Source organism: Palaemon carinicauda, chromosome 45, assembly GCF_036898095.1.
Source record: "Palaemon carinicauda isolate YSFRI2023 chromosome 45, ASM3689809v2, whole genome shotgun sequence".
Lineage (NCBI taxonomy): Eukaryota > Metazoa > Arthropoda > Malacostraca > Decapoda > Palaemonidae > Palaemon > Palaemon carinicauda.
Genome location: NC_090769.1, coordinates 18,818,442 through 18,832,183, shown reverse-complemented (window position 1 = coordinate 18,832,183; position 13,742 = coordinate 18,818,442). Strand labels below are relative to the sequence as shown.

At 40.2% G+C, this 13,742-nt stretch overlaps 1 protein-coding gene across 2 annotated transcripts in view; it reads left to right on the top strand.

Annotated features, from left to right (window-relative positions):
- Positions 1–11,937, top strand: part of LOC137634811 (arginine--tRNA ligase, cytoplasmic-like) — a 77,168-nt gene extending 65,231 nt beyond the window's left edge. For both annotated transcript variants that reach the window (XM_068367360.1, XM_068367362.1), the window contains exons 11-14: positions 1,036–1,201; positions 1,718–1,824; positions 4,498–4,664; positions 11,368–11,937. In XM_068367360.1, coding sequence (XP_068223461.1) covers positions 1,036–1,201; positions 1,718–1,824; positions 4,498–4,664; positions 11,368–11,538 — 611 coding nt within the window. In that variant the 3' untranslated portion in view covers positions 11,539–11,937. The remainder of the gene's footprint in view (positions 1–1,035; positions 1,202–1,717; positions 1,825–4,497; positions 4,665–11,367) is intronic.
- Positions 11,938–13,742: the final 1,805 nt, after the last annotated feature.

Sequence of the window (13,742 nt, the reverse complement as noted above, 5' to 3'; positions counted from 1 at the left end):
ATGTAGCTTACTTAGCTCCCTACACGACAAGGAAAATCTCATCTAAGTTAAAGTTCACAATGTTAGTCAAGGATTAGGGATGAAGTGACTTCCCCTTTTCCTCTCTTGCGGTACAGCAGTCAATCTGGTTTTTTGCTGGATCAGCCGATAATGCTGTTGAGCTTCTATATTGAGCTGCTGTTCTGTACAAGTCTGTTATAGAAGTATCACCCCCCCCCCCATTCTTATTACAGGGGAAGGATGGACAAAATGTAGGCTACATTATAACTAGTTTGGCATAAATTGTCACATATCCTTCCAAGGATATAGGTTTTTCATTGACCATCTATCAACAGACAGAAACCTAGCCCAACCTATGAAAATCTACTCTCAAGTGATTAGAGGTGGCAGGAACCAACACATCTGCAAGTGTATCAGGTCCTGAATATATTGACATCCTGGGAATTTAAACTAGTCAGTGTGGTTATTTGGGCTTCCTCTCCCCTAAGGATGAGTCTCCTATTAAAGGATGAGAGGTTTTATTCGAGGAGGAATAAATCACAAATTTTAAAAGTAATTTGTATTTTTTTAACTATTCAAACCCGAGTCCTTTAAGTTTCACTTTCCACCTCAACCAACCTGCAAGCCCTAATTGAAGGTCAAAGTGGCTACTCGGCGTATTAAAGGACTCAGGTTTGTATAGTTAGGAAAAATACAAATTACTTGTAAAATTTGTGATTTTATTTGCTCTTTCCTCAAGGGGCTACTTTTCCTGTTGGAGCCCTTGAGCTTGTAGCATTCTGCATATCCAACCAGGGTTGTAGCTTTGCCAATAAATTAATTATATTACTGTAATAATAATAGTCGAAAATTTAAATTTTGTTCTCAAAGTGATGCACTCCAGGTTTAATTTACACACAAAGCAATTGTGCTGTAATAGGATTTAAAATGATAGTTTTGATTTGATGCGTTATACCAGTGTATGCATTATTTTTGTCATTTTTTTTATATAATGTATTAACTGAAAGCTTTGTTTTCTTTTTTGTTTTATCATAGGAGACACAGTGAGACTGGTTGATTTATTGGATGAGGGATGCCAGCGGTCAGAAGAAAAATTAAAAGAGAAGGAGCGTGATAAAGTATTATCATCAGAAGAGTTCATAAAAGCACGTGATGCTGTTGCATATGGATGCATCAAATATGCTGATCTTTCACACGACAGGTTATAAGATTTTTTTCTTTATTCTACCATTTCTTTAGTGTCACCCATTATTTTATCATTTTGTGTGGACAGATTAAAAGTACTATAGTTACTCAAGTTTAGCTTTTTATACATTCTACTGATATGGTTGGCTAACACTTGTTGTACATAAAAATCATGATTGAGCTGTATAAATGTAATATCCCAGATGATTTTACAAATCATTGATAGTGAGACATTTTCGTAAACAAATCTCTAGTAGGATTTGTGGCATGGGTTGATTTTTTATTACAATTTATTTTTTGTGAAAAGATAAAAATAGTGATGGGCTTTTCACAGAATGTAGAGAATTTTATCTTAGTTGACCCTATGAATATTGGTTTACAAATAGTATTTGAATTTTTCATTGCCATATATTCAATTAATCTGAAACCTTGAACTAAACATCTTTTGAAATACAATAGTTATAAATTATTATTATCCAATTTCTTGTTTGGTTTTTGCCATGGTGTCTATTAATAGCTAAATTTTTTTCAGGTCACGGGACTATATATTCTCATTTGATCGAATGTTAGATTTTCGAGGTAACACAGCTGCCTATTTGCTATATGCGCTTACAAGAATACGTTCCATTGCCCGTACAGGTGAGATTTAGAAAACTTTGTAGCCATTATATTTTTATTTTAATCATTTGGTGTAGTAAGTTAATTATTGTAAGTATATATCGCTTACTGCATTTTTATTTTGAAAATATTCTGTACTGCAAAGAATATTATTTCTACGATCATCCCCTTACATTCATATTGCTTCTTTTCTAGAGGCTCGGTTCAATCAACATATATTTGTAGCATTTGAATTTTTTTTTTAAATTTCCCATTTTCCTTCCCTTCAATAAATACAAGGAGAGACTGTGGTAACTGATGTGCCAGTGTATTTGTCTTCTCAGTTTCTCATTCATGTTGGTTGTGTTCAAATATCTTCAGATTCTTTGCTTATTATCGCACATTAAGATGTTTTACCTTGGTTTTGTTAGTAATTACTATATACTGTAGTGTGTCACATGTCATTTTTGGGGCAGTACTGCGATTCAAGTAACCATTGTGATAAGTGCATTTATTCCACTCACTTTAACTCTCAGAAAAAAATGTTTCCATAGTTGCTTATCAAGTTAACAGTTCAAAGCACGAAAGGAAACTCGAGTGCGTTTCACTCACGTACCTCTCATGGAAAAATGTTTCAGTGGTTGATGATCAAGTTAACAGTTCAAAGCACAAAAGAAAACTTGCACTTAGTTCAGGGGAAAAGCCAGGGAAGACAAGGCTAGTTGATTATAGGTGGGATGATAATGATAATGACACAACCTTAGCAGAGTGGTCAACCCTACCTGAAACTTTTGCTGGAGATTATTAAAAAAAAATGCTGGAGATTCGTAAACCAAAGGCAGGAAGTCAAATTTTGATAAAATTCATCCAATAATTATCAATATAATGCAATTTCCCTATCTATTAAGAACAGATGCATAATTTCATGAATAAACAAACCAAAATTGAAGAAAAATACATATTTATATCCACATGACAAAATGGCCAGGTTTATCGCCTGCAATTCCCCAACCTATTAAGAACATAGATTCATAATTTCATGATTAAACAAACCAAAATTATTCATAATTTCATGAATAAACAAACCAAAATTATTCATAATTTCATGAATAAACAAACCAAAATTAAAGAAAAATACATACTTATATCCATACAAAAAAATAGCCATGGGGGGGGGGGGGGGGGGCAAGCCAGCCTCAACTTGGTGCCGGTCCTAAGCCTTAGGTTTACGAATCTCCCGCAAAAGGATTGAAAAAAAAGTGCGTGGAGTACTATACCTCCACTGCTTAAGTAAACCATTAGTTCACCTCGGGAGTAGGCTCTCACACCAGACACTCCTTGCAATAAAGCACCCATTCCCCCTTTCCTCCCCATACATATCCCTGTTTTTGTTGATAATATGGTTGTGTAAACATTTTATTAAAATGTTGCCAAAACTAACCTAACTTCCTAAGTTGGGTACATGTTAAAATTGCTTCTTTTAGCTATGGTTCTGAAAGTTTACTGTGCAGTAGATTTGAAAGCCACTTACAGAGTTTGGAAGTTTCTCATTGTTCTAAATCTGTGGAAGTAGTTACTTCAGAGACTGTTTATATCCCTTTATTCTCAACTTAATAGTGAATAAGAATGGATATATTATTGTCTCGGATTCATAAAAAAAACTACAATTTCAGTCGCCATTTAGTCCTTGAGCCTTCTATGAAGCAGACGTGCTGATTTGTATAAAACTTGTCAATTGCATGATATTGTCTTGGATATGAATTGACCCCATCATTGCACCTTATACATGAAAATATTTAAATTTAGGTTTTGCAAGATGGTTGACTAAAGAATCTGTAGGTAATCAAGTATGAAGTGTTTTTGAATCACTTAAATTGGCAGAATTTTAAAGTGTTTTTTTTAGTTTTATTGGCTTCCCTGGTGGATTTGTTAGTATTCTTGCATATAAGAGCCCTGTTATAAATAAATTAAGACATATCCTTCTTTCAGATTGTGATAAGTGTATTTGTATTTTAGGTTTTTTCCTTGAATTTGTTTTTTGAACAGGGAAAGAACTGTTTTAAATTGTCGTCGTGAGTACAGCATCGTAAACAATAACGGACATTAGATTTTCATGAAGGCCGAGGAGAGCAAGCCAAATTTAATAACGAGCTGAGGTATTAGTTGTCTTTTGCAGAGTGAATACAATAATCCCTCGCCATATCATGGTTCACCTATCTCTCCTCCCCTCCAGTACATTGTTGACTTATATACAGTTGAGCCTTGTTGTCCACTGACTTGTGTTGCCAAGAGGATAGGGAATACTGTAGTTTGACCTTGAAACTGAAATAACGGGTAGGCCCTAGTACTTTGCGTCTGCCATTAAATGCTATAGTCCATTTTTTTTATCGAGGCATATTTGCACCGACTCGCAGGGGTGCCCTTTTAGCTGGGAAAAGTTTCCTGGTCGCTGATTGGTTGGACAAGATCATTCTAACCAATCAGCGATCAGGAAACTTTTCCCAGCTAAAAGGGCACCCCTGCGAGTCGGTGCAAATATGCCTCGATAAAAGAAATGGACTATAGTTTGTCTCGTTATGTTACAAGGAAATTTTTTTTTTCTTCAAAATTTAAGGGTAAATGTCAAACTGAGCTTGTAGAGATGAATCAGTATGAACATTAAGCGACTATTAAGTAACATATTTTATTATCAAAATTATATATTTTTCTTGACAGCTGGAGTGAAAAGAGAGAACATTATATCAGAAGCTCGAAAAGAACCAGTTTTACTTGAACATGAAAAGGAGTGGAAACTGGCGCGTACACTTCTCAAACTTCCTGATGTCTTGGTGAAGATTACAGAAGATTTATATATACACCCACTTTGTGAATTTCTATATGAGGTAAGTTAAATGTTAATAACTTATATTACTCTCAAATTACAGTCTCATTGACAACTGCACACTCTTCAAGAGCACAGCCATAAGCATTATAGACCTATTGTATTTGCCCTCAATTGTGTCACTTAGGATACATGCCAATTTTAAGCTTTCTGTTAGAGGTATTGCTGTATTATAATTATATAATCACAAAAATCATAGGAAAATATACAATACTAACATGGTATACACTGTGGATTGTAAACTTACTTATGTTAGAGTCTACCTGAAGTTGATTGCTGTTGCCCAACTAAAGGAGACTGCTTCTACTGCTAAATTTGAAATTAGATTTTTATAGTCCTACTTTCTGTGGCAGTCCCCAACCAAGCATTGCTTCCACCAAAACAGGTTACTGGTTCACAATCCCACTGCTCCTACTGTTTGAGTTTTTCATTTCCAACTGGTTGTGCAACAAACTTATACATACCCCAAATAGCTTTTCCATTTTTATCCTACTTTTGGTGTTATGCGGGTATTGCTTTTCTTTTTGAGCTGTGAGGGGTCTCCAAATTTTGGCCTCTTATATCGGGGGGGGGGGGGGGGGGGGATTTACCCACTGAATTTTGCAGTAGTTAACCACTTGAGAGAAGAATTATTTGGTAATTTCAGTGTTGTCTAGTGTATGAGGAAAGAGGAGAATGTGTAAAGAATAGGCCAGACTATTCTGTGTATGTGTCTGCAAAGATGAAATGAGCCGTAACTAGAGAGATTGATTTAATGTAGTACTGTATGGCCAGTCAAAGGACCCAATAACTTTTAGCGGTAGTATCTCAATGGGTGGCTGGTGCCTTGGCCAACCTACTACCTATCCAGGAAAGGACTAGGAGAGCTATATCCTCCATACCTCCTAATAAAGCTTGGCCTTGAATGATAACCCTACCATGAATCATTTATCGTGCTAAACTGCTCGTTAAAAAAATTTCCGCCAGTACTATGGTAGTGACCAATGTCCTCCGCCCTCATCTCAGAAAAAAAGATCAGAAGAGGCAAGGGAGTCAGATGGACACCTTTCCCAACTGAGATTAAGAAAGATCAACGGGCATAGTACTCCTCATGACGAGTCCGAAGATGCTTTCATTCAGAGTAAAGAGGATCACTCTTAGACCAGTTGCAATGAGTTTGCTTGACACATCTTCCCACCCAGGGAAGAACTCATCAGCATGAGGGCCGTAGTGGTCATAGGGAACCCCTACTGGATTAATGATTAATTTGAGTATGAAGAGATTCCCAAGATCATGCCCTTTGGATGAGAAACGTTTGACAATCTTCAAAATGGCTCCTATAGCCTTTATGAAGGTTCTGTACCAACCGTGTTTCACACAATTGTACATAATTCCTTTTGTATATATTATGCTTGTATCTTCGCTCTTCCCTCGCACTAAAACGAACATGAAAATTAATGTCTGGTTTTTCCTCTGTGATATTGTCTGTCTTGTGAACTTGTAATGTCCTGTTGCCTTGAGGTTTTGTATATAAGGAGAGTGTTCCACAATAATATAACTCAGTCGTTTCCAATCTGCCTTTGAGTTCACACCCTTACTCGGCGCCGTCACATTGGTGACCCTGGAAGTCGACTCGCTCCCACTGCCTTCCACCCCCACCTCCCTCGCCCCTCCATCGTTGGTACTATGACGGAGACTACATCAGTTGGCGCCGCGGCCGGCCCAATGAAACTTTCACCGTTCGCCACCGGAGAGGCGTTTGCTTGGTCTCAACGCGCTGAAGTCCACTTTCGTATCAGGGGCGTGACTCGCTCAACCACCAAAGCGGATTATGTTCTCGTGGCGATACCCGAGGACACCTTCCCAGAAATATCCGACTGGCTTTGTGAACAAGGAGACACCCCAATAGCGTATGACGCCCTCAAATCATACCTTCTGCAGCAGTACTCGCCGTCGCCAGCCGCCCGTATAGCAAAGCTTTTTCAGCTCTCGCAACAACCGTTGGGGGACCAAAGGGCTTCGCTTGCCCTCAGGGAAATGACCAGTATCGCTCGCCTTCAACCTGCCGCAGACGGCTCTCCTCGTGAGGTGAACCTACTCCGTGCCCTTTGGATACGCCGTTTACCTGAACCTGTACGCGTAGGACGTACACGCCTACCCCGTGACGTGCCGAAGCGGCGACACAGCCGCCCACCAATCGCTCGCGCCCCAACGAACGACTTCTACAGCCATTTACTACCTCCCATCCGCCGCAGTTTTGCTACTACCACTTCAGATTCAGGGCAACCGTGAAGAAATGTGCCACAGATTGTCAGTGGACAAAAAACGTGTAAGCAGGCCATCGCTTGTGGCGGTGGCCTCCCATGTTTCTAATCTGTTCTTTTTACAGGATGTAGGAACGGGCGTGCGATTTTTGGTAGACACGGGTGCTTGTCGTTCTCTTTTGCCAAGGAAACTCTTCAAGGCACAACGTAGTCTGTCTACATCTGCCGACGTCCGCTTGGTAGCTGCCAACGGATCTGCGATACCCACCTACGGTTACGAGAACCTCACATTATCATTCGGAAATGGTAAATTCAATTGGAAGTTTCTCGTTGCTGACGTCACAATGCCAATCCTCGGTGCGGATTTCCTCTCTCATTTCCACCTTCTGGTCGATGTCGCCCACCGACGATTGGTCAACGCAGACTCGTACTTGTCGACACCTCTTCAACCCGCCCCCTCTAACCTCGCTCTCCACATCAGCGCACCCACGGATGCCTACGCCCACCTCCTCACGTCATACTCGGAAGTTTTCCGTCCAGAACTTCGCCAAACGCCCACGGTTCCTGCCAAGCACGGTATTTATCACCATATCAAGACGACGGGACCCCCAGTCTTCGCAAAATTCAGACGTCTGGCACCGGAACGATTGGCAGCTGCCAAACAGACGTTCGCCGAAATGGAGAAAATGGGCATTTGCCAAAAGGCCTCCAGCCCATGGTCGTCACCCTTACACATTGTTCTGAAGAAAGACGGCGCCCTCCGTCCGTGCGGGGATTACAGGCGCCTGAACATGCAAACAGAACTGGATCACTACCCCCTTCCAAACATTGCCGATGTAACCTCCTACCTGCAAAAAGCGAAGGTTTTCTCTACGCTCGACCTCTTGAAGGGGTATTATCAGGTGCCTATGAACCCAGAAGACATCCCCAAGATTGCCATCACCACTCCGTTTGGTACATACACCTTCAATTACTCCTGTTTTGGCCTTCGTAATGCTGGGGCAACATTTCAACGTCTCATGGATGGCATCTTAGGGGACCTCCCTTTCTGTGTATGTTATGTGGACGACATACTTGTGTTCTCCTCCTCAAAAGAGGAACACCTCCGTCACCTGCGCATCGTGCTCGACCGCCTGACCGCCTGCAACAAAACGGCCTTGTAGTCCGGTACGACAAGTGTACCTTTAGCGCCAACGAAGTGTCGTTCTTAGGGCACCATATCACTCCTGAAAGAGTCCATCCCCTCCCTGAGAAGGTAGCAGCCGTTCAGAATTTCCCCGCGCCGTCGAGCGTCAAAGCTCTGCAGGAATTCTCACCGTTTTCTGCCAGCCATTGCAGCCACTCTTGCTCCCCTCTACGCCTCCCTCAAGGGCAAGCCAAAGGACCTGAAGTGGGGTCCCCTTCAAGATGCAGCCTTCTGCAATGCAAAGAAGGCCTTATCAACTGCTGCGGCTCTCACTTTTCCTATCCCACATGCCCCTCTCCTTCTCTCCACCGATGCCAGCGACGTTGCTATTGGTGCAGTACTCGAGCAGGTGGTCAAAGGCTCGCCCCGCCCCGCCCATTGGCCTTCTTCAGCAGAAAACTGTCCAAGGCAGAAATGGGTTATTCTACCTTCGATTGAGAATTGCTGGCGGTGCACTTGGCTGTCCGTCACTTTCGCCATTTCTTAGAAGGTACGCCCTTCGTCATTCGCACAGACCACATGCCTCTGGAACACGCCTTCACTCGACAGTCTGACGCCTGGTCCGCCCGTCAACGCCGACATCTCTCCGCCGTCGCTGAATACAATTGCACCCTCCAATACGTCCCTGGGAAAATAAATCCCGTTGCCGATGCCCCGTCAAGAAACACGTTGCTGCCGTTCAACTGGGATTGGATTACAACGCCCTGGCTGAAGCCCAACGACAGGATCCAGAGTATCAAGCTTGTAGGACATCCTGCACGTCCCTCCGTTGGGAGGATTTTCCCCTCGAAGACTCCAACACCACCCTCCTCTGTGACGTCAGTACTGGTAGACCGCGACCTTGGATTCCTGCTCCCATGCGCCGACAGGTGTTTGATCTCATCCACGGCCTTTCACATCCCTCGTGCCGTTCTACTGCACAGCTGCTGAAGACAAAGTTCATTTGGCACGGCATTTCTAAGGATGCTAAGGACTGGGTCCGTGCCTCTACTTCTTGCCAAACTTCCAAAGTACATCGACACACGGATTCAGGAGTGGGCACCTTTCCTCAACCTCAGCGTCGTTTCGCACACATTCACGTCGACGTTGTAGGCCCCCTACCCACATCACAAGGACATCGTTACCTATTTAATTTACCGTCATCGACCGCTCCACTCGTTGGCCTGAAGCCATTCCCATGGAAACTGCAACGTCCGCCTCATGTACATCTGCCTTACTCTCTGGATGGATTTCAAGATTCGGTATCCCTGAGCATATTACTTCTGACAGGGGAACCACTTTCACCTCTCAATTGTGAACGTCATTAGCGAACCTCCTGGGCATCACCCTACATCAGACAACGGCCTACAACCCCGCTGCCAATGGAATGGTTGAACGTTTTCATCGCACCCTCAAAGCAGCTTTGATGTCCCGCTACAAGGATTGCAACTGGTTTACTCAGCTTCCCTGGGTCCTCCTGGGACTAAGGACCACTCCTAAAGACGCCCTCGATGTCTCGGCAGCTGAAATGGGGTATGGCGACCCGTTGGTCATCCCTGCCGAATTTTTTCCTTCTACAACCTCCTCCGACGATCTCCAGCGCATACGTCACGTCGTGGGCAGGGTTTTCCTTCCTTGGGATCCTAACACAGGAGGCTTTATTTCCTGTGATGATTATATTCTTTTATTATGAAAGCTGGATCTGTGAAGGTTGTACCTGAACTTTTGCGAACCCACCTCCCCAAGTCCGTGGATGTTTGGAGCCCTCCTTCACCAACTGTCACAAACTTATCTCTCAAAGTCTAGGGAAAAACAAAATGCTCCGATACCCCTGCCTTAAGAGACAGGATTTTCTTTGATGGCCAGAAGCAAGTTCTCCATTCTGAACATGGACACCTTGTGAACTAAGGACATGAAACTACTTTCAGGTCATGAAAATAACAAATGCCATTCAACTGTGGGAAAGGTAAAGTCATGCACATAGGTTGTAGTAACCCACAGTCAGATTACTCACTGCTGGGTAATGAAATAGAAAATGTGGAGTAGGGAGAAGATGTCAGTATTATTATCAGCAAGGATTTGAAGTTCACCAAACAGCATGAAAGCTGAAAAGAAAGCACAGAATCTAATAGGCTACTTGAAGAGACTAGAAATTCAAATACAGAAACAAATACACTACCACAGCTGTACACATCACAATTAAAACTCATCTAGAATATGGATTCCAATTCTGGGCTTCAAGTATTCAGAAGGATATAGATAGACTGGAAGCAGTACAAGCTAGGGTTATCAAACCAGTTCCAACACTAAGGCAATTTGGATATAGACAGAGGATGGAAGATTTGAACTTATTTGATCTACAAACTCGAGGACTAAGGGGACAGTTAATTGAACCATTCAAAATTCATGAAGGAATAACAAATGTAGATTACAACAAAATACTCACGCTTGGCACAAATCAGTCCAGAGATAAGATACAAACTGGAATTGAAAAGATACATCACTCAATGAGGCAATTTCTTTACATACAAAATAGCAAATACTTTGAATAGACTTCCAGCAGATGTATTAAACAGTAACAAGTAAATGAGTTCAAGAATAAGTTAGACAAGATCATAAGTAGTCACTAAATGCTTAAAGTAAATCGCTCTACTAAAGAGTAAATGAAGTCTCTCCGGATGGACTAGAAAGTCTTTGTCTCAAAATCCTTGTAACTTCTTGTAACACCTACCTACCTACCATCCATTGGAAGATAGCAATGGGTTTCTGAATATATATACATGTTCATCATATTCTCAGTAAGAAGAAAATTTATTTGCTTGTTTACTTTGGTTTTACACCAATTGCTGGTGGAATTGAAAGACAAGCCCATGCAACCCACACAGTAAGAGCATGACAGTTAAAGCAATTAGTTTTGCAAAAGCAATTTTTAAAATAATGTTTTCCATGAATATAAATTTTTTCTCTTTGAATAGATATCATTGGGACCTTTAGCAAAATCTTCACAAATCTCTTTCTTGAAAAGAAAATCATGACAAATTTCTCATACTTTCTATCATCAAAGAGTGCAAATGTAAATGGAATAGCTTATTAGCTTATCAAGAATTGATAATTACTGATGTTTGGAATGAAATGTTCTCTCTTTAATTGTATGATGCTTTCAATCTCTCTCTCGTTGTTAGTATACTAATACAGTCATAAGTGTATACAATGTTGAAAAAGTTATTTTGAAATCTGCGATGTATAATGTATTAACTGATTTTTTCTTACTACTTTTAGTTTTCCTTTCTTTACAGGTCTCATCGGTGTTTACAGAGTTTTATGACACTTGTTACTGTGTTGAGAAGGACCAAACTGGGAAAATTGTTAAAATCAATCATGGCAGGCTCGTCCTTTGCGAAGCAGTCGCTGTTGTGATGGAAAAATGTTTTGCTATTCTGGGAATTGAAACAGTTGGCAAAATGTAAAATAAATTTTCAGCAAACCTTATATATTTTGAGAATATGTTTGATATACCTGTACTATTTTCTTGACAATATCCTTGCCTTACTCAACATGAGAATACTTTATTTAAGATTTGCCATGTAGATTTTTTAGATGCTCGGTTTTAGAAAATTAAATACTTTTGTTAAGCTTTTTGTAGCCTTAATATATTTTTGCAAAAGTTTATGAGTACTTTAGGTAGGAATATTGAATGATGAAATGTTTTTGCAATAACATTGATATTTTCTTAAAACCATCTTAGTGCTGCACAAATTTAGACCAAGCTTATAATTTATATATAATATTGTAATTTGGAATACTGACAGTTTGCCTGGGATTCTTGGGATACATCAAAACAATAAATGTTTTGAACTCTTGAAGAATCTTATTCTATCCATAACACTTGAACTCTTGAAGAATCTTATTCTATCCATAACACTTTGATTTGGGAAATAAATTAATTTATCTGCTTAATGGATCCTTATTTATAACAGTTTAATGAGACCTGAATTGCAGTTCTAGATTTATAAACCTTGCCAACAAAATTTTTTTTTAAAGTGGTAAAGAGACCAAAGGCAAAAATGGAAATGTTAACAATATTAATGCTGTTATTGGTGCATTGTAAAAGGCACACACCAAATGCCAAACCCTTTTTCACTCAACTTCATGGAAACTGACAATTTCCAAGTAAATGAAAGAAGCATCAGCAGAAGCTTAAGTATGTAAAACGATTTATAAGTTTAAATAGCCATTATTCAGATGTCTATAGTATCATAAAACTTCCTGGTGAATAAAGAAAATAAAAAAAAAGGTTAACACAATAATTACTTAACTTGTGTCTCCCAAGTTAGTCTCCTTGGAAATATGTACTTGAATGGGTGAAGAAGTGGTGACAGGAGCAGGCACTGAAAAGCAGATAAATACATTAAAATAAGGGCAAGAACCTTAGCCTAAGGGACTAAAAAAAAAAAACCTTGGTTGGTTGCACTGCAGCAGAGCTAAATAAGCGGTGGGGCTCATTATCGACACAAGGCAATAAACGGTAGAAAAGCTTAAATAGGGTAGAAAACAGCATTTGTTCCTTACCATCCATATGAAGTCTACAAAATGGTTTAAGTAATAGCTGCAGGTTTCTTGAATACTGAGGGGGCAGCTGTGGTAAGGTAGTATACAGTAACTTCCATGATACTTCCACAATTGTTTGTACAATACATCTAATCAATCTAAAGCTGTCAACTGTTACACTGGATTCCTCAGAGGAGGAGCTAACACATCTCACACTCTTACCACACCAACTAACCTAGAGTTAATATAATGTCAGCACAAAATGTCTGGTGCTTATCAATACCATCAAGGAGCAATTCTGACTAACTTCATGTGATGTAGTGAATAGCGCACTTTTAATTGAAATGTGAACAATTATAACTAATGTTGAATTGCCAAACTAGCGTTCAAGCAAGGAAAACTATGATTAATCCGAAAACGCTTGTGTAATAGCACGTTAGAAATTGCCCTCAAAACAAAGAGGCTACATAAAGAATCAATATGAACGGGCACGAATGATCCCTAAATTGGCATTGTACCCAAGGAGAGTGAGGTAGTAAGAATCCATGGGCCTGCTGCTTTTGCCAGGCTCTCACCTCTGTTGGCTGATGAACCAACTTGGGTAACAGCATATGAAGGACCGAGTACACTCGCACATGGGTCACCTAAATAATGGAAATATTTTCTTTAACATATAAATGTCCTACAGAAAATTCACTCTAAAGGAATTACAGGAGGGTTGCAGGTGTTAAGAGAAATTGAGAGAAGGAGCACCGACTGAAAGCAAAATTTATAAAAAGTTGCCATTTGGGTTGCAGGTGTTAGGAGAAATCGAGAGAACAAGCACTGATCGAAAGCCAAAATTATGAAAAGTTGCTATTTGAAAGGGTATCTCATTCCTAAACTTAATAGAAAATCATTACTCTATCCTCATGGTTATCATTAAAATGTCTTTAAGCATATCAGATAAACCTCTATCCTATTCTTATACTTAACCAAAAACATCAACACACCTTAGATCTATTCTGCAACACACATTGAGTGAAGATATGTGATTCCATGAAGGAAAGTTTACCCTGAATGTTTTAACAGCCAGAAGAAAGAGACAACTAAAGATTACATGAATCAAAGATAATAAACACTG